The sequence below is a fragment of the Onychomys torridus genome, chromosome 6 (genome assembly GCF_903995425.1).
Source record: "Onychomys torridus chromosome 6, mOncTor1.1, whole genome shotgun sequence".
NCBI classification, from domain to species: domain Eukaryota; kingdom Metazoa; phylum Chordata; class Mammalia; order Rodentia; family Cricetidae; genus Onychomys; species Onychomys torridus.
In genome coordinates this window covers 67,371,914-67,391,631 of record NC_050448.1, presented here as the reverse complement: position 1 = coordinate 67,391,631, position 19,718 = coordinate 67,371,914, and the positions used below count along the sequence as shown (strand labels likewise).

General features: G+C 54.5%; 2 protein-coding genes across 3 annotated transcripts in view; both read left to right on the top strand.

The window, feature by feature from the left end:
• Ints3 (integrator complex subunit 3) overlaps positions 1-12,857 on the top strand; it is a 44,557-nt gene extending 31,700 nt beyond the window's left edge. Inside the window, exons 11-30 of the mRNA XM_036190105.1 lie at positions 302-389; positions 810-889; positions 1,232-1,323; positions 1,635-1,741; positions 2,393-2,512; positions 2,848-2,977; positions 3,376-3,430; positions 3,650-3,753; positions 4,214-4,258; positions 4,406-4,525; positions 6,730-6,883; positions 7,917-7,985; positions 8,792-8,867; positions 9,222-9,335; positions 9,648-9,696; positions 10,780-10,947; positions 11,180-11,280; positions 11,482-11,554; positions 11,720-11,876; positions 12,067-12,857. Of these exons, the coding sequence (XP_036045998.1) occupies positions 302-389; positions 810-889; positions 1,232-1,323; positions 1,635-1,741; positions 2,393-2,512; positions 2,848-2,977; positions 3,376-3,430; positions 3,650-3,753; positions 4,214-4,258; positions 4,406-4,525; positions 6,730-6,883; positions 7,917-7,985; positions 8,792-8,867; positions 9,222-9,335; positions 9,648-9,696; positions 10,780-10,947; positions 11,180-11,280; positions 11,482-11,554; positions 11,720-11,876; positions 12,067-12,144 (1,980 nt within the window). The 3' untranslated portion in view covers positions 12,145-12,857. The remainder of the gene's footprint in view (positions 1-301; positions 390-809; positions 890-1,231; positions 1,324-1,634; positions 1,742-2,392; positions 2,513-2,847; positions 2,978-3,375; positions 3,431-3,649; positions 3,754-4,213; positions 4,259-4,405; positions 4,526-6,729; positions 6,884-7,916; positions 7,986-8,791; positions 8,868-9,221; positions 9,336-9,647; positions 9,697-10,779; positions 10,948-11,179; positions 11,281-11,481; positions 11,555-11,719; positions 11,877-12,066) is intronic.
• On the top strand, positions 12,654-19,082 carry Slc27a3 (solute carrier family 27 member 3). 2 transcript variants are annotated; one of them, XM_036190107.1, is made up of 11 exons: positions 12,654-12,706; positions 14,285-14,981; positions 15,252-15,461; positions 15,651-15,809; positions 16,571-16,695; positions 16,935-17,129; positions 17,209-17,320; positions 17,442-17,640; positions 17,844-17,941; positions 18,045-18,175; positions 18,782-19,076. In XM_036190107.1, the coding sequence occupies exons 2-11, from the start codon at positions 14,342-14,344 to the stop codon at positions 18,956-18,958; spliced, it is 2,046 nt and encodes a 681-aa protein (XP_036046000.1). In that variant the 5' UTR covers positions 12,654-12,706; positions 14,285-14,341; the 3' UTR covers positions 18,959-19,076. The 2 variants fall into 2 exon arrangements, with proteins under 2 accessions (XP_036046000.1, XP_036045999.1); XM_036190106.1 differs by lacking the exon at positions 12,654-12,706 and having other exon boundaries at positions 14,287-14,981; positions 17,230-17,320; positions 18,782-19,082.
• The last annotated feature ends 636 nt before the right edge of the window (positions 19,083-19,718 follow it).

Here is a 19,718-nt window from a genome sequence, read left to right as displayed (position 1 = left end):
CTGGGTTGTTCAGCAAAGGCAGCTGTAGGCTGCTGTGAACACCCCTCAGTTTGAGGTTGATCAGTCTTTCCGTGCTGTTCTACTTATGGGGCTTAGGCATGTGTACTGCTCGATACGTGAAAACCCAGTCCAGTGCCCATATAGTAGACTGTGTGCCCCTCACCCCTGAGGTTATGCCAGCTCCTCCTGGGAGCTGGATTTTAAAGATGGAACAGCCCAGTGGGCCCTGGAATCCACCCCCGGCTCTGGGAAGATGGGAGCTGATTGGTGGAACTAGTCCTTTTCCTTCTCTCTCTTCCAGTCCAACGTTGCTGCCTCTAACGCCAAGCTGGCTCTGTTTTATGACTGGCTCTTCTTTAGCCCAGACAAGGATAGCATTATGAACATAGGTATGTGATTGGGACCGGTCAGCACCACCCTCCCATCCTCCAAGCCCCCACTGCGAGTCCTGATAACAGCAGTCATCAGTCTTGGGGGAGTGTGGGGTGGAAGTGGCTTAATCAGGAGCAGTTCCCTGTTCCCCTTCAGTTCTCCCTTGACCAAGAGGAAAGTGGCTTTGATGAGGCCGGCAGTGCTGCTGAGTGGGGCTCTGAGTGGGGAGGGCCGAGGCAGAAGTCGGCCCTCTCTCCCCATCTCCTTTGATCCAAGCTGAATACTGACTGGTACAGGAAGGGAAATGAGGACTGAGTGCGGTCAAAGATGGGGTAGACTTAGCGCTTGCTAGGGCCTCTGGACATTGGGAAGCTGGTGTAGACATGGAAGCGATGTCTGTTGTTGGGGGAACTGTTGATTTGCATCTCACACTCCAGAACCGGCCATCCTGGTCATGCATCACTCCATGAAGCCCCACCCAGCCATCACCGCCACGCTCCTGGACTTCATGTGCCGAGTAAGTGCCGCTGTGGCTCTCTTTGCTTTCCTTGTCACTCTCCCATCACTGGGCCTTCCCAGTGTGCCTCGACTGCAGTCCTGCACCAGCTTAGCAAGCACTGGCTCCAGTGCAGTTGGCCCTTCTTGCCATAGGGATCTTACTGCAAGATGATGGCTGGAGATAGATAGAATCCGGGTTTTTTCACAGCAGCTGGGGCCAGTCCAAGGAGTCTATCTTCATAACCTGGAGTAATCAGGGACATTGCAGCCCTCTCTGCGGCCACACAGTCTCACTGTCACTCGACTTTCAGTTCTTATCCAGCAGAACGTTGGACTTATTCCTCCACTTCTTCCCTTCTAGATCATTCCTAACTTCTACCCACCGTTGGAAGGCCACGTGCGGCAGGGCGTCTTTTCTTCCCTCAACCACATTGTGGAGAAACGAGTCTTGGCGTAAGGAATTTGTGTGTTAGGGGTAGGGGACTCTCCCACTTTTCATTAGGTCCAATCCCCTCTGGGTCAGATGGCATCCAGATACTGTCACACCACCGCTGACTCCTTCCCTAACAGGTGTAAGTAGTGCTGTGGACAGAAAGACTAATGTCCCCTTGACTCTGGAATTTCTAACTTGCCATCCTGTTACCGGAGGCTTCAAAGGCCTTCCTGCCTGCCCCGTTGACTCTGAAGTGCTGCTCGGCCTGTGTGTCCACACTGAGATGGCAGTGAGCAGCTCTGATGTGACCATCATCTGTGTTCTCCATTAGACACTTGGCTCCCCTGTTTGACAACCCTAAGTTGGATAAGGAACTGCGGGCCATGCTTCGAGAGAAATTCCCTGAGTTCTGCAGCTCGCCCTCCCCACCTGTGGAAGGTACGGACTTGCCCACAGACAGCCGGCCGTCTAGTCTCCATTGAACCCTCACTCAGCGCTCCCATGCTCGCTTTCCCCAGTGATCTCTCAGTGAATGCAAGGCTTTCTTGGGACACTTGCCTCAGAGCGGTCCCTTGCCCCGCACCTGTCTCCCAGTCCTTAGTCCAGGCCCCTCCTCACATCCTGTCATGTTCATTTTGTTCCTGACTTCAGACTGCCATCTGCCAGACTGGTTCCCACAATTTTTTGTTTTGGTATAAGGGCTTAAGCCAAGCACTACTTTCCAACTTGGTTTTAAATTAAGGAGCACTAATAAACGTCCCTAGAGCTGAGCTTGGCAGCGTATGCCTGTAATCTTAGTACCTGGGAGGTGGAAGCAGGAGACCAGGGGGTCAAGGGTACCCTGGGATACAGAAAGCCCTGTTTCAGAAAAGAAAAGGTTGGGCCTCGCTCGTCAGCTGACATGGAGAAGTCATGTCTTGTGCTGTCCCTTCCTCTAGGTGGGTCACAGAACTGACCAGGCAGGTTTGGCCTTCCAGCAGGGTCCCATCTAGGACATAAACTGCATTTTCCCACTAGTTTCGTTCGCAGAAGCATGGGGTGTACTGGGGGACACAGCAGGCAATCATAGTCTCTCTCTTTACTCACAAGTCAAAATTGAAGAGCCTGTTTCCATGGAAATGGACAACCATCTGTCAGATAAGGACGAGAGTTGCTATGACAATGCAGAGGCAGCCTTCAGTGACGATGAGGAGGATCTCAATAGCAAAGGTAAGGTTAGCAGCAGGGAGTGTCGGAGCTGTGGTAGCCTAAGCCCTAGTTCTCAGGTAGCCTAGCTACAGTCTTTGTGTACTACCTCTTTGCCCATGAGGTTTGAGTGTTGTGTGTTATTGGATGAGGGCCAGTGGTCCAGAGCTTAGCATTTGACACTAAAGGCAGGCGGGTAGACCAAGTGGTCCTGCCTGTTTGTGGGTATGCGCTGGAGCATGCGTACAGTCTGGGACTCACCACACTGAGTAAACAGGTGCACAGGCTGTGAGGAGGGAACAGGTAACTCGCTCATGGGCACTGTCTCTGGTGCTAGAGTCTTAACAAACTATCCTCAGGGAAGAAGAGAGAGTTCCGCTTCCACCCCATCAAGGAGACTGTTGTGGAGGAGCCGGTTGATGTCACCCCCTACCTCGATCAGTTGGACGAATCCCTAAGGGACAAAGTGCTGCAGCTACAGAAAGGAAGGTGGGTACAAACCCTGCTCCATACCTTAGGAGGTCCAGTCCGGGTGCTTCCTGCTACCTAGAAAGTGTGGGTGGGTGGTGGGGTCTGGAGGGCCAGTTGGAGCTTCGTGAGACATGTCTTTGGCTGTTAGACCATGGGCTGGGAATAGGGGAGCCCCTAACACCTTGAGGCCCCACTTTCTGGATTCTGGAGGTAAGAGCCACTGTGGACTGGGGCAAGGCAAGTGAGTGTTGTCCTGGACTTCTGCGGGCCTCTGCCCACAGAATAGCAGGTGCTACCCAGACATCCCCCCTGAGCTGGGAGCTCATAGCTCCCTGTGAGTCTGCATGTGCATGTACACAGCTTGGCATGTGTCCCACCCCTGCTGTTACTGATTTCCTCTCACTTCTGTGCTGTAGTGACACAGAGGCCCAATGTGAGGTCATGCAGGAAATTGTGGACCAGGTCCTGGAGGTAAGTGGGGAACCCAGTTCTGAGGGAGAAAGCAGTCCAAACCTTCCCAGCTTACAGCTCTTCACACATGCCTCACTGGGAATGGAACGCCTGCCTTCCCTTCCCCCAGATGAACCCTCCTGAGGCAGGGAACATGAGTGAGCTGAGCTGGGAGGTAGACACAGGTGGACCCAGAGCCTCTGGGTGCTAATGTCTCCTCCTCCCTTGTCTTGTCACCAGGAAGACTTTGACTCGGAGCAGCTGTCTGTCCTTGCTTCCTGCCTACAGGAGCTCTTCAAGGCCCACTTTCGAGGGGAGGTGTTGCCTGAAGAGGTCACTGAAGAGTAAGGCTCATCTCTGGCACCCTGGGCCTCAGAAGCCAGAGTGCTCTTCCAACCCAGATCCGAGGCACACATCACTATAGACTTGAGAAAAATCCTCTTCATGTGGTGTTTCCATGCTCACATGTACTGATGGGCCCTGAGAGTCCTGGGCAGTGGGCCAGCAACCCTGCCCTGTTTTTCCAGGCCTGCGGCCGGGTCAGTGGCCCCAAGCTTTGCTGCTTCTGGAGGGACTGGCCCCTGGCCTGACTTGGCTGAAGGGCAAGAGTCTATTCCTCAGTGAGGATGACATCCTCTGATTATGCTTCTGTGTTGGGGGCCTGTTTGTCTGTTCCCAAACCACTAGGCAGCAGGAAGTTTGCCTTTGGGTAGGAAAGGAGTGGGTTAGATGCCTAGTCTTCCGTATTATCTGCCTATAGAGACTCTCCCTTCATGTAGACTCTCTTGAACCTTCCTCTTTTAGGTCCCTGGAGGAATCTGTAGGGAAGCCTCTCTACCTAATATTCAGGTAAACCCTCAGCTGAAGAGCTGACTGCCTGCCTTCTTCCTGACATGCACGGATGTCCCTGTCCTCCAGGGAGAAGGCGGTGCTGGGTGGGGAGACAACCCTTGGGAGAGTCTGCTCTAGGTGACGGTCTTCTTCCGCCCCGTCTAGGAACCTGTGCCAGATGCAGGAGGACAACAGCAGCTTTTCACTGCTTCTGGACCTTCTGTCCGAGCTGTATCAAAAACAACCCAAGATCGGCTACCACCTGCTCTACTACCTGAGGGCAAGGTGGGTGTGGTCTCTGTCTTCTAGGTGGTGTTGGGGCATTCTGGAGAGGCAGCCTCTGTTCGACACACCAGTCCCCTCCCCTTTAAGCTACCCATAGCAGCACAGTCCATTTTGTTTGTTAGTTTGGGTGCTGGGGGTTAAATCCAGGGTCCATACATCCTGTGGTAGTAAATTTTACTTCACTGTGACACAGTGAGAAAAACTTAGAGGACAATGTATGCAGCTTCATGGTTTCAGCGGCGGTTACAGCCGCTTGGCACAGGGTCTGCGGGCTCTGTTCTTTTAGGCCTGTAGTAAGACAGAACATCGTAGCCATGGGCATCATGGGCTTGTGGCAGAGGAAGCTGCTCACTCAGAACAGCCAAGAAGAGAAGGGCCAGGAACAATGTGAATACATGCTCCAGTGCCTCCATCTGGGCCAGAAGCTCCAGGAAATGCCCAGTGCCTCCCAATCTTGCCATTAGATCATGCCCCCACCCCACCCCCAGTTCTCTGGAGGTCTAGTCTCTGGCAGTCTCAGCACTTTGGAGGTACGTGCAGGAGTTCCAGGCCAGCCTTAGCTACATGAGATCCCCTCCACCCTTGCTATTCCAGACAGTTTCTCTGTGTAACAGTCCTGGCTGTCCTGGAACTCGCTCTGCAGAGATCCATCTGCCTCTGCTTCCCAAGTGCTGGGATTACAGGCGAGCACCACCACTGCTGGGCCTTTTTTCAGACATTTTTTAAAAATATTTATTTATTGTTTGATGTATATGAGTGCTCAGTCTGCATGTGTGGCTTTATGTCAGAAGAGGGCATCAGATCCCATCACAGATGGTTGTGAGCCACCATGTGGGTGCTAGGAATTGAACACAGGTCCTCTGGAAGAACAGCCAGTGCTCTTAACCTCTGAGCCATCTCTTCAGACCCCAGACATTTTTTAATTGTCTACTTGTTCCTATTTTATATGCATTGATGTCTTGCCTGCATGTATGTCTGTGTAAAGGTGTCAGATCCCTTGGAACTGAAGTTATGGATAGTTGTGAACTGCCATGTTGGTGCTGGGAATTGAACCTGGGTCTCTTTTTTTAACAGCTGAGCCATCTCTCCAGCCCTTGTTTTTGTTTTTTCTTTTTCTTTTTTTTTTTTCCAAGACAAAGTTTCTCTGTGTACAGAGGGACTCAGAAATAGCCCTGGCTGTCCTAGAACTCACTCTAGATGAGGCTGGTCTTGAGCTCAGAGATCTGCCTGCCTTTGTTTCCTGAGTGCTGGGATTAAAGGCGTGCACCTCCATGTCTGGTTTATTTTGTTTTTGAGATGGTCTCACCTGTTGAAGTCAGTCTCAAACTTGCTTTGCCAAGGATAGCCTTGAACCCCCTGATCCTTCTGCCTCCGCCTCCCAAGTACTAACTGGCCTACATGGAGTTTTTATTGTTTGTTTGGTTTCTTTCTTTCTTTTTTGGTTTTTCGAGACAGGGTTTCTCTGTGTAGCTTTGTGCCTTTCCTGGAATTCGCTTTGGAGACCAGGCTGGCCTCGAACTCACAGAGATCCGCCTGGCTCTGCCTCCCGAGTGCTGGGATTAAAGGCGTGCGCCACCAACGCCCAGCTCTTGGTTTCATTTTGAGACAGGTTTTCAGAACCTCCAAAGATCCTCCTGCCTCATCCTCCTGAGTGCTGGGATTATAAGCATATGCTACCAGGCCCAGCTTCATATATTTTCTTGTCTGAGGGCCACATGCTTTTAATTCTTACATTTAAGCCTCAGTTCCAATTTAGGCTTTGTACATGATGTTGGTTGCTACTTCTCCAGCTTGAGAGGAGCCCTTCTTTTCTTCCTCTACTCCCAGGAGTCAGTACAGTCCCTGCTGGTGGTTATAGCTGCTGTGGGGACGCTGGGCATAGTGGTGTACACTTTAATACTAGCTTTCTTTGGAAGGCAGAGGCAAGTAGATCTCCCTAAGTTCAGAGTCAGCCTGGTCAACATAATGAAGTGAGTTCAAGGTCAGCCAGGGCTATAAAGTGGGACCCTGTCCCAAACAAATCAAACACAACAAACAAAAGCCAGTATTGGGGGAGAAAGGTGTCTCCTGACCCTGAAGTTGCTAGACTCTTGAGGAAGGCAAGGAGCGATGTGGGTCCCTCCGCAGAGCTTGCAGGGTGGAATGGGCACCTCTAGGGATGGTGGGTGCACTGCTGGCTTAGGTCCCACTCACTGGTTTTGTAGCAAAGCTGCCGCGGGGAAGATGAACCTGTACGAGTCGTTTGCCCAGGCTACCCAGCTGGGTGACCTGCACACCTGCCTCATGATGGACATGAAGGCCTGCCAGGAGGATGACGTGCGCCTGCTCTGCCACCTCACGCCGTCCATCTACACAGAGGTCAGTCTCCACGCGGTCCCTGTGGGGCGGGAGATGGCAGCCGTGCAGGGCTCACAGGAGATGAGCGCCTCAGTGTGCACTCACTTGTTTGAGACACGCTCATTCTGTAGCCCTGATTGGCTTGAAATTCACAAGGAAGCCCAGGCTGACTGTAGGCTAAAAGGCGATCCCCCTGCCTCAGCCTCCCAAGTGCTACTGCATACTCTTGAGTTGCCATCCGTGCACCACTGACTAGTGGTCTTTGTGTGCATACGTGGCTGTCTTCTCCCCCGTGTTATAAGTTGAAGTTTTTCTCAAAAGTTGTATTCTTTGGGTCAGCTCTGATGTGAGCTGCAGTCTCTGCCTGTTTACTTGGCTTCTCGGGTTTAGGTGTGTCCTCTGGGCCAGGACAGGGCTCCTGAAACGGATAGGTCCCTGTTCCTATCTCCAAAGCTTCTTTGATGTCTACGAGGCCAGCGCTTCTGCAGTAGAGACCCACTTTCATTTCCCTGTTGGTTTGAAATCTTCTCTCAGAGCTGGGATAGAGGGGAGAGATGAGCTCTTCCTCCTCTTGGCAAAAGTTCCCAGGAAGGGGGAAATGAGGCTTAGGGTGTGGGCATGGCAGAAGGAACTGTGATCCTAGCCAGGCCTGGAGGGAGGGGTGCATAGGTGGCATCGCATTCTCCCTCTCTACCTGGGACCTCACACAGCCCCAGACACAGGCTGGCTCTGACTTTCTGTGGCCAAGACGGCTCAGATTGGGCTTCTCCATTGCCAGGCATGCAGAGAACAGAACCGGCCATTGGGTCCAAGCCCTTTTCCGCTCTAGCTTTATCTCCCGCCCCCTTCCTCCCTCCCAGCCCCGTCCGTCCGCTCACAATGGACATACACAGATACTGAAACCTGGGGCTTACAAGGCTCAGATTCCCCGATTTGTAGCTGTTTGCTTCTGTGCAGGACCAGAACCCTAGTTTATGGTGGGGTGGGGAGGCTAGGTGAAAGCCGGGGGTCCCGCCCACGTTCCCGCCCCCATCACCTGTCTTTTTCTGTCTAGTTTCCGGATGAGACCCTGAGAAGCGGGGAGCTGTTGAACATGATCGTGGCTGTGATTGACTCTGCACAGGTGAACATGACCTTTGACACCTCCAACAAGGCTTGCAGGGCAGGACTAGGGAAAGCAGGGTCCGCATTCCCTCTCTAGGCCTGGACGTGGGTGCCCTTCAGGCCATTAGGGCAAAGCAAAGTCCAAGAGAGAAGCTGGGGTCAAGGCCATCTTCCCTGATATTTCTCCATGTTCTTTGGAAGTTCCTGTTTGCACAGGGAAATCTGAGCATGGACAGATGTGTGTGCATGCTCATACATGTGTGTTTACTCTTGCCTGACCTTCTCTTCGCCTAAGAATACAAATATTTGGGCATTTCTACTTGACCTCCATACACAGGACTCCTAGAGATTATAGCTCCCATGTACTCTGTATAACCCTGCCTGTCCTGCAACCCACCTTGTAGACCAGGCTGGCCTCCAGCTTCGCCTACCTCTACCTCCCAAGTGCTGGGATTAAAGGCGAGCACCACCACACCCAGCTGAGATTGTAGTTTTGCAGAGTCCCTGTCTGAATGGGGTGGATCTCGTTTCTCCTCACGTCCACTCAGTCCCCGCTCGTAGAAGGACTCAGATGAGAACCCTTCCTGTGCCTTTCCCTCCCCACATCAGGTCAGAGCCCAGCCTCCCAGGGTCTTCTCACTTCAGGTCTGGCTCAGGCCAGACAGACGCGGTTCCTTGCCTCTGACACCAGGGTGTGGGTAGTTTTCCATAACAGGCCTGTGTTCTGCAAGCCCTGTTGCTGTTGTACCTGACTCCTTCACCCTTCCAAATTGTGTGTCATCCTTCCTTTTAGAGCTAATGGGTCTGATGTTTCCTTTTCCATAGCTCCAGGAGCTGGTGTGCCATGTGATGATGGGGAACCTGGTCATGTTTCGAAAGGACTCAGTCCTCAACATACTCAGTAAGTCACCGGGTCTTCAGGTGCCTGGGACGTCAGCTTTGTGTTTAACAGTGACAGCAAAGTAGTTCTGGGCATAGAAAATTGAGAGAGAGAGAGAGCACCATGCCACCGATGTCTGTGTCTTGCTCTGTAGCATAGAAAGGCTCCTCACCCTCCCCTCTCCAGCCCGTGGGTTGCTGGGAATGTTGCAGCCCTCCAAAAACAGTAGCAGTCGGTGTTGTCTGGGAAGAAACAGGATCTAGATTTGGGCTCTGTCTGTTTGGGGTGCTACTAGTCAGTGGATTAACCAAGTGTATATGTGTGAGAGGTGGCAGGCAGGCAGACAGACAGAAGGGTCTCTCCTGTCTCTTCCAGTTCAGAGCCTGGACTGGGAAACCTTTGAGCAGTACTGTGCCTGGCAGCTCTTCCTGGCCCATAACATCCCCTTGGAGACCATTATCCCTATCCTGCAGCACCTCAAATACAAGGGTGAGTAGGACTGTGGGCTATGGGCTAGAAGAAGGTGGGGCCTTCAGGCTTCTGAGGTGACCCAGAGTCCCACTCCACACCACCAAGATGCACTTGTGCACCAGAGTTAGCCCTGCAGGCCTTCTCTGAGCAGGGCACCAGGCCTCAGCAGCTCCAGACTGAGTGAAGGCACTGGTTCTTCCTGGTTCTTGGAACAAGACTGTTCTTTCTGTTCCAGTGGTTGTTGGCTAGGGGATCGGAGAAGTACTCACGTACTCACCTGACCTCCTGAAATGATACATTCCCCTGAAAAACCTCTCTCCTCCCCAACAGAACACCCGGAGGCCCTGTCCTGTCTCCTGCTTCAGCTCCGAAGAGAGAAGTGAGTTCCAAACGGGTGGCTCCAGGCCTCAACATTCCAAAGGATACTGAGCTTTGCTCCTTTGGTCCTGCTGTCCTGCCATGGCCATCTGCCTGTCCCTGCCCTCCCCCTGGCTGACTCACAAATAAGCAGCTCCCTGGGCCGCCCTCAGAAGTGGGAGGTGGGGAGGTGGGGACTGGACAGTCCTGTTCTCTGCTGCTCCCCAGACTGCCACAGGGAAGGTCAGGGGCAATCATGGTCCTTTTCCAACTCTTTTTCTTTTTCTTTTTTTTTTTTTTTTGGTTTTTCAAGACAGGGTTTCTCTGTGTAGCTTTGGAGCCTGTCCTGGACTAGCTCTGTAGACCAGGCTGGCCTCGAACTCACAGAGATCCGCCTGCCTCTCCCGAGTGCTGGGATTACAGGCATGCGCCGCCACTGCCCAGCCCAAATCTTTTTCTTTTGTCTGTGTTTGTCTGTGTTTGTCTGTGTTTGGTTTTGAGGCAGGGTCTCTTATAGCCCATGCTGGCCTCTACATAGTCTTGAGCCTGAGGTCATGATTGGTTCTTCTGCCCCTGCCCCACAAGTGCTGGGAGTGCAGCCTGCTTCCATCTTATTCCTGTCTTGCCTGAGACCTAGAAATGGCTGCACTTCCTAGAGGAAGTGGGAAGTCAGGGAGGGTCCTGTGGGGTCTGCAGCTTCCCACCCTCCCTGCTGCTCCTCCCGCAGGCTGGGTATTCAGCTGACCTAAGGTGACAGCAGTACAGGACTGTGGGACTAAGGGGCATATGTCTAGCATGCTCTGTGTCCCTCTGCTTCCTGGGTCTTCCCCTGCCTGCTCTGGGGGAAGTCAGGGCCTCATTCTTGACATACATAGGCATGCCTCCTACCACCACAAAAGTAGGAGAATCTCACTTCTCATCTGCTTCTTCGGAGAATGAAACCAGGAATGCCTTGGCCCAAAGAGAAGGGGAAGAGATGTGAGAGTAGGAAGCTGCAGGGGCAAAGAGGCCGGGGGGTAGAAAATCAGTCATCGTCAAGAGATGTAGCAGCTCCCGAGGCCAGACCCCTGTGTGTGCATGGCCCCCAGCATGCTCTCATCCACAGGCCCAGTGAGGAGATGGTAAAGATGGTGCTGAGCAGGCCCTGCCACCCCGACGACCAGTTCACTACCAGCATCTTGAGGCACTGGTGCATGAAGCACGATGAGCTGCTGGCCGAGCACATCAAGGCCCTGCTCATCAAGAACAACAGCCTTCCGCGCAAGAGGCAGAGGTGGGGCACCGTCCCCGCACAGCCCTGTGCAGCGCAGTAGCTCATCACCAGGGCAGGCTGCCCGGGCATGGTGGCTTGCTGGTGCTGCACCTCTAATGCAGGACCATCCCTGAGTCCCACAAGTGCATACCCCCTGAGCCCTCCCCCCAGCCCTGTGTCCTTGAGGACTGCTGTGACCTAAGGAGGGCCCCTGGTGGAGTGGAGAGTGTTTAACCCCTGTCTCCCCATGCAGCCTCAGGAGCTCTAGCAGCAAGCTGGCCCAGCTGACCCTGGAACAGATCCTAGAGCACCTAGACAACCTAAGACTCAACCTAGCCAACACCAAGCAGAACTGTATGCTGCCTCCTTTCCTGCTTCCTTCCTCTTCGGCTATTTTGGGGGAGGTGCTGCCCTGGTTCAAATTCCCTCCAGCCAGTCGGGGGGCAGGGATGAGATATCAAGACCACTGTTCAAACCCACAGAAGAAACAACTTTGGATGCTGTGCAGTCAGCTACCTGACACATTAACTGTCTTCCCTCCTCTCACTTCTGTAGTTTTCAGCCAGACACCAATCCTCCAGGCGCTGCAGCATGTCCAGGCGAGCTGTGACGAGGCCCACAAGATGAAGTGAGCCCCTTCTGCTTCGGGAAATAGTGGGGAGTGAGGGCTGCTGGGGACATAGCTTACTGACCAGCAGGATCCTGGGTTTGAGAAACAGACTAGGTTAGGTACTGAGAACACGGAGGGAGGGCCTGGGCAGGATGCCCATCTCAGGAAGCCTAATCCTCTCAGGTTCAGCGACCTCTTCTCCCTGGCCGAGGAATACGAGGACTCTTCCACTAAGCCACCCAAGAGCCGGAGGAAGGCAGCTCTGTCCAGCCCTCGAAGCCGAAAGAATGCTGCCCAGCCCCCGAATGCTGAAGAAGAGTCGGGTTCCAGCAGTGCCTCGGTGAGACCCATAGCCAGTGTGCAGGAGGAGGGGTGATGGGCACAGGTAGGGTGCCCAGGCCAGTGTGCAGGAGGAGGGGTGATGGGCACAGGTAGAGTGCCCAGGCCAGTGTGCAGGAGGAGGGGTGATGGGCACAGGTAGAGTACCCAGGTTAGTAATCGCCTTCTGCCCCCCCCCCTTTTCCTTCCAGGAGGAAGAAGATACGAAGCCTAAGCCCACCAAACGAAAACGAAAAGGCTCCTCTGCTGTGGGTTCTGACAGTGACTGAGGCCTGGTGTTCCCACCCCGCCCCAGCCTGAGAGACGCAAGGGTATACCCTGCCTAGCCCCCTTCACTTGGGGTAGGATCGAGCTGCTTCCTGTGGCCCAGCCTGAGAAACTTCCATGCAGCCCACCCCCTCTATCCCAGGGTCTCCAGCTCTTTGCACCCCTCTGGACTGCTGCTCCCACGGGTAGGTTCTCGCAGCAGCCAGAGACTGTGCAAAACCAGATCATGGTGGAAGTCCTTAGCCTTTGGCTCCTCCCCCAGTCTCCAAAGAGCCATTTGGACAGAGAAGCCAGGATGACAGCAGATGCTGCAGGAATGGGCGTTCCTCCTGCTTCCCCTCAGTCTGCATTTTCTGAACAGACTTGTAGTCTGTGGACGGTGGTCTGTACGCCAGTGTGAAATGGGCATCTGACCTGGTGCGGGCAGTGCCCATCTGGGCAGATGCCACAGCCTTCAGAAAAGAACCTGCTGACAGCGTGAGAGCCTCTTGCTGCGCCTGGGATGCTTGGGTTGGCCCAACATTGACACTTCAAGCTGAGCCAGAGCCCAGGGGAGTCCCAGAGGCAAGTTCCTCAGAACTGTCAAATGGCCTGATTTCTGTGGTTCTGTTTTTGCTTTTTCTTTTGGCAAAGATAATCGAGTTTTAAAATTGTTTTTAAGTGATAATGAAACAGGCCAGAGCATCTTTTGTGCCTGAGTCGACATCTGTGTTCATCCTGTGTGTGAGTGCCTCTGTTTAGGCTGAGCCTTTACTTGTGCCGCCCCCCCCCCCACACACACACACACACAACGTCTACAGGAGGGATTGGCTACCCTAACCACTGAAAGTGTGAGTCAGGCATCTGACCTTTTCCTCCACTTAGAAGCTGATGTTGGCACCATGTCCCCACGGGCTGGCCTTGCCCATTGCTTCTCAGGAACTTCATCTTTCAGAGGGTGCCGGGGGAGAAGGCTCAGGAGATCCAGCACAAGTGTGAGGAACAGAGTTAGGACCTCTGAACCCATGTACATGATATGTGGATGTGGTGGCCTGCCTGTGAGCCCAGTGCTCAGAAGGCAGTAAGGTGGCTAGCTAGTTACACAAATATTGGCGAGCTCACCTCACTGAGTGAGATGGAGGATCTTGACCTCCACTTTGGGCCTCCCCACCCGTGAATACACGTGTGCACAATTCCAGATTGTTCAAAAGCCAGTATTTGCCCTCTGCTGTATTAAGCATTCGTTGTAAGGGGTTGGCAGGAAAGGGTGCTCAACGTTGAGTTTTGAAGGAGAGGATGAGTTCTAATACCAGAGATAGGAGACCCTCCTAGTCTGGCTGCAGCAGAGAAGCAGCCCGGCTATGCTTTCAGCTCCCTGAACATCCGAGGCCTTGCTGTGGCGTGAAGACGCTGCATAGCCTCCCTTTGAGTCAGCCTAGACATCTGACTCTCCAGAGAATCCATGCTCCTTGAAAGCCACTGCTCCTTTTAAAATCGAAACCTCCCTTCTTCCTCTTCCCATCCCCAGTATCCATGCTTGTTAAAACCAGGATGGGAAGCATTTGCTGGCTGGTCCCAATTATTGTATCCTTGCCTAAAATGAAGGGCCTCCCTCCCCAAATCTGGCAGTCTGGCCTCCACCTTTCCCCTACTTAACTCTCAGGACCCCACCCATCCCCTGGGGCTGCTGCTGCTGCTAGCTGGAGGCCGCACGTGGATCTGGATGTCCCGCCCGGACTTGCAGAACCAAACGGGCCAGAGGCCAAATTCCTCAGTCTCCTTGGAAAGAGAGTAATCGTACCATACCATCACGGGTGATAAAGAACCACCAAAGGAAAGAATGACAGATGCGCCCTGGCTCCTGGACCAGGACTCCTTCAGCCAGCCAGTAGCTTTAGACGGGCCCTGAGAACGCACGCACAGCAGTAGGGTTGAGGATAGGCACCTCTTTAGTCTCTTGCAGGCTGCTGGCCACCAGCAGCCAAATTCCAAAGCCTGTGCGCCGAGGGCGGGGCCTGGTCTGTGGGGAGGGCCGGGCCGCCCCCCACTCCTGGCTCCCGCGCCACACCGCAGAGGCTGGGTGGGAAGGGCGGGTGCCAGCGCACGCGCGCCACGATCCCAGGGACTAGTGTTCTCCGAGCCTGACCAAGCTCAGTGTTTCAGGAGGGACCACCCGGAGTGTGTGCGAGCGACCAGGGCGGACCAGACGAAGAGGGCACCATGGCGGCCCTCTTGCTGCTGCTGCCCCTACTCTTGCTGCTGCCTCTGCTGCTGAAGCTGGACCTCTGGCCTCAGCTGCGCTGGCTGCTGGCCGACCTGGCCTTCACAGTGCGCGCCCTCCGCTGCAAACGGGCCCTTCGAGATCGCGCGCTGGCCGCAGCAGCCGCAGACCCGGAGAGCCCCGAGGGCGGCTGCAGCCTGGCCTGGCGCCTCGCGCACCTGGCCCGGGAGCGTCCGGCACACACCTTCCTCATTCACGGAGCACGGCGCTTCAGCTACGCGGACGCAGAGCGCGAGAGCAACCGGGCTGCTCGCGCCTTCTTGCACGCACGCGGCTGGGCCGGGGACCGCGGTGGCGGCGGCGGCGGCGGCACGGGCGCTAGCAGCACCGAGGAAGGCGCACGCGCGGCGTCTGCCGCCCGAGACTCCGCGGCGGCGGGAGGAGGGACGACCGCACCCCCTCTGGCACCCGGGGCGACGGTGGCGCTGCTCCTCCCCGCCGGCCCGGAATTCCTATGGCTTTGGTTCGGACTGGCCAAAGCCGGCCTGCGCACGGCCTTCGTGCCCACCGCCCTACGCCGAGGGCCCCTGCTGCACTGCCTCCGCAGCTGCGGTGCCAGCGCGATGGTGCTGGCTCCAGGTAAGGTGCGGCGCCAGAAGGGGCGTGTCTGGTCCCGGAAGGAGTTGCAGAAGTGAGTGGGAATAAGAGGCCCTGGGTTTGGGAAGGGATGGTGCCGAACCCAAAGGATTCCCAGGCCGTGAGATTACAGGTCCCAGGTGCGATATGGGACACCCATAGTGCCACCCTCTCACCCCAGAGCATTTCACAGGGACAGAGAGCAAACCAACAGGCGATGAAGGCTTTAGGGTAGCTGGAGAGCCATGAAGCTGCCTTTGCCCATCCCTGCAGAGTTCCTGGAGTCCCTGGAGCCGGACCTGCCGGCCCTGAGAGCCATGGGGCTCCACCTGTGGGCGACGGGCCCTGAAACTCATCTTGCTGGAATCAGCAATTTGATGACTGAGGCAGCAGCCCAAGTGGATGAGCCAGTGCCTGGGTACCTCTCTGCCCCGCAGAGCATAATGGACACCTGCCTGTACATCTTCACCTCTGGCACTACTGGTGAGGCCAGACACCGAGGCAGAGGGTGTGACAAGGTCTGGGGAGAGGACTGGGGCCTCTTAAACTTTCAGGTCACTCTGGACACCATCCCAGGCACAGCTTCTCTCCTTGCACTCCCCAAACTACCCACGTCCACAGGACACAGAGCTCAGACACTTCATCTGACTGTCCCCTCTTGCCACCCTTCAGGCCTGCCCAAGGCTGCTCGCATCAGTCACCTGAAGGTCCTGCAATGCCAGGGGTTCTACCAGCTGTGTGGAGTCCACCAGAAGGATGTGATCTACCTCGCGCTCCCACTGTACCACATGTCTGGCTCCCTGCTGGGCATTGTGGGCTGCTTGGGCATTGGTCAGTCTTCCTCATATACTCCCCTAGCACAGTCGTTCTCAACCTCCTTAATGCTGTGACCCTTTAATTCAGTTCCTCATGCTGTGGTGATTCCCCCCCCACCCCGCCATAAAATTATTTCATTGCTACTTCATAACTGTAATTTTGCTACTGTTATGAATCGTAATATAAATATCTGATGTGTGACTCAGTGGTTAAGAACCACTGCTTCAGCAAGTGCAGAAGTACCTTCGATGCCTGCCTTGCTGGAGAGGTGTCCTGAGTCCTATGCAGAGGCAGGCAGTCCCTACTGTAGAAAGTCCTGATATATAGTAGGAAACATTACCCACTCTGGGACACAGGCTGAGCAACTATGGAGACTACACAGTTCACAGACTCTAGACTTCAGGGAGACAAAGGAGAAAGGTTGTATCAATCCAGAAAGAAATATTAGCCTTGCCAAACACAAGTGAGAAAGAGTTCGGCCACCACAACCTTCTAAAGACCCGGTTCCAGCAGGTCCTTCCAGGGAGCAGAGGTGGTTAGGATCACCTCTTTTTTTTTTTAAGATTTATTTATTTATTATGTATATAGTGTTCTGCCTGCATGTATCCCTGCAGGCCAGAAGAGGGCGCCAGATCTCATTACAGATGGTTGTGAGCCACCATGTGGGTGCTGGGAATTGAACTCAGGACCTCTGGAAGAACAGCCAGTGCTCTTAACCTCTGAGCCATCTCTCCTGCCCTAGGGTCACCTCTTCATCTCCCTCCCTTTCCTGGCAGGGGCCACGGTGGTGCTGAAGGCGAAATTCTCAGCTAGCCAGTTCTGGGGAGATTGCCAGAAGCACGGAGTGACGGTGTTCCAGTACATTGGAGAGCTGTGCCGATACCTTGTCAACCAGCCCCCGGTGAGTAGGCTTCAGAGCAGGCCAGATAGCAAGCGACACTGAGATGTCATCTGGAAGCTGGAGAGAGGAAGCCGGGGGAAGAAATAGCACCTGCCAGTAGCCCACAGTTGAACCAGCCCTCTGACACCTAGGGAGGGAGCGCACGGTGGGAGGAGGTCCTGGAGAATGAGCAACAGAACTTCACCCTGGGGATCTGGAATCTTGATATTGCAGCCCTGCCTCTCTCTCACTCACCCCAGAGCCAGGCAGAGCATGGCCACAAGGTCCGGCTGGCAGTGGGCAGTGGGCTGCGCCCAGACACCTGGGAGCGTTTTGTGCGGCGCTTTGGACCTCTGCAGATACTGGAGACATATGGAATGACGGAGGGCAATGTGGCTACTTTCAACTACACAGGACAGCCGGGTGCGGTGGGGCGCGCTTCCTGGCTTTACAAGGTGAGAGGCAGGAAGAACATGAGAACCCCGGAGCAGTAGGGGGTAGTGAGAAAGGAGGCTCTTGAAGCTGGTGACCCAGTGTGGCTCTCCCCTTCCCCAGCACGTCTTCCCCTTCTCCTTGATTCGATATGATGTCATGACAGGGGAGCCTATTCGGAATGCCCAGGGGCATTGTGTGGCCACATCTCCAGGTTTGTACGTGGGTTGGGATGAAGCTGGTAGACAAGGTTGGACTTGACAGCTGAGGTGGGGTGGGGCCTAGGGGTCCGGGTAACGTTGGGTAACCCACTCCTGACCCCAGAATTTTTCCAGGAGAGCCAGGGCTGCTGGTGGCCCCGGTGAGCCAACAGTCTCCTTTTCTGGGCTATGCTGGGGCTCCAGAACTGGCCCAGGGGAAGCTGTTGAAGGATGTCTTCTGGCCTGGGGACGTTTTCTTCAATACTGGGGACCTTTTGGTCTGTGATAAGCAAGACTTTCTTCACTTCCATGATCGTACCGGAGATACCTTCAGGTATCTGTAACTTTCCAATCTTCCCAGACTTTCAGACTCAGCGATTCAAACCTCAGAAACCCAACTCGATGCTCTCCCCACCTCATCCCATGTCCAACCCCATCTCTCTTTCTCGGGCTTCGTCAGCAACATTATCCCCTAGCCTCTCTGTTTCCTCAGCAAAATTATAAGTCCATCTCCTTTTCTCTCTGCTCTCCCAACAGGTGGAAGGGGGAGAATGTGGCCACAACTGAAGTGGCTGAGGTCCTCGAGGCCCTGGACTTCCTTCAGGAGGTGAACGTCTATGGAGTCACTGTGCCAGGTGCTTAGACATGGAAGGTGGGGAGTCGTCTAGCATGGTACCCCACATAGTAGTGCTCAGGCACCAGGACCAGAAGGGCTTATGTATCTCCCACACCCACCAGGGCACGAAGGCCGGGCTGGCATGGCAGCCTTGGCCCTGCGGCCTCCGCAGGCTTTGGACCTTGTGCAGCTCTACGCCCATGTTTCTGAGAACTTGCCACCTTATGCCCGACCTCGATTCCTTAGGCTCCAGGTAACCAGCCCAACCCCTCACCCACGTATCTGCAGCTGTTAGTGGTTCCCTAACTCTTCAAAAGGACCCAACATAAGACACTCCATGAAGAGAAAGGGCACTTCCCCTGCTAGACATATGCTTCTCACCCCTCCCTTTTTATCTTGTGTGTGTGAGAACATGTGCATGCTCCGGTGTGTGTCCGTGTGAATATGGAGGCAGAGGACAGCCTTGGGAATCCTCCTCAGGAATGTCAGCCACCTCCTTTGAGGCAGGGTCTCTCCTTGGCTTGTAGGCTCACCAGTTAGGGTAGGTTGGCCAGTGAATCCCAGAGGTGCTCCCGTCTCCACCTTTTCCCAACATTGCTTACAGGTTTTGGTGACTGAATCCAGGTCTTCATGCTTGCATGGAAAGCTCTTTGCTGACTGGCCTGTCTCCCTCCTTATCCCCTCGTTCTTCAGGCCCCACTCACGCTTTTCTCTGTTGCTACCTCCTCTTAATTTTACATAATGTCCCCTTGCCTCATATCTGCCCCTGAACAGAGTTCAGGCAACTCACTAAGTGACAAACTAAGTGGACAAAATTCCTTTCCTCCAACTCTCTTTGAAAACACCCTTCTCTCCCCAGGAGTCTTTGGCCACTACGGAGACCTTCAAACAGCAGAAGGTCAGGATGGCGAATGAGGGCTTTGACCCCAGTGCGCTGTCTGACCCTCTCTATGTCCTGGACCAGGATGTGGGTGCCTACCTGCCCCTCACACCTGCCCGGTACAATGCCCTCCTATCTGGAGACCTTAGAATCTGAGACCTTCCACTTAAGGGAGGGGCTCTGGGGGTACAGGCCACCATGGCTGTACCAGGGGTTTTTGAGTATCTTTTGTATATGGAGTCATTATTATTTTGTAATAAACAGCTGGAGCTTATCTGGCTCATCTGTGTGTCTGTGGGCCTGCATTCCCATGGAGCCATAGGCTCCACATTCCTGTCCTGACCTGTGTGACCCTGAGCTGTGGCTGATTCTTTCTGATAACCACATCTGACCCTGGTTGGTCCTGGAGAAGCCCTGGCGGTTGATGTTTGTGTTCTCGATGTTCGTTTACACTGCTGTGTCTCAGGAGCTGTCGGATCCCACAGGACTGGCTCCCATGGCAGAAACACTGCCGTCCCACCGCCCCGCCCTCCCGTCCCTGTGGCCTGCTCACACTTCACCACAGCCTTATGTGTGGCTGGTTCTGAGGAAGTCTCAACCATGGAAAACAAATGTGGGCAGACTGGGTGGGGAAGGAGGTACAGTGATCTAGAGAGTGGTCAGGGGAAGGGAGCCCTCAGCCTCACGTCTCTGTTCCTGGCCACTCGTGGTCACACTTCAAGAAGGGGAGTTTATTTGACTTCCACAGTCCCTTGGCAGGGGGTTCTGAGAACCAGCAGGAGTGCAGTAGGATGCTGGGAAACAGAGAGAGAGGGCTCTCCTTGTCTCCTGAAGAAGGAATCTAGAAAGTTCACCATCTGGAAAGGTTATGTGATGAAGCTGGTCTCCCAGGAACCACGGTGCCTCTGTTTGGAGC

Coding starts and splice junctions, on each gene's coding strand:
- Slc27a3 (XM_036190107.1), top strand. CDS start 14,342: ATGGCGGCCCTCTTGCTGCTGCTGCCCCTACTCTTGCTGCTGCCTCTG. Junction 14,982..15,251: donor CGCGATGGTGCTGGCTCCAG/GTAAGGTGCGGC, acceptor CCATCCCTGCAG/AGTTCCTGGAGTCCCTGGAG. Junction 16,696..16,934: donor ACCTTGTCAACCAGCCCCCG/GTGAGTAGGCTT, acceptor CACTCACCCCAG/AGCCAGGCAGAGCATGGCCA.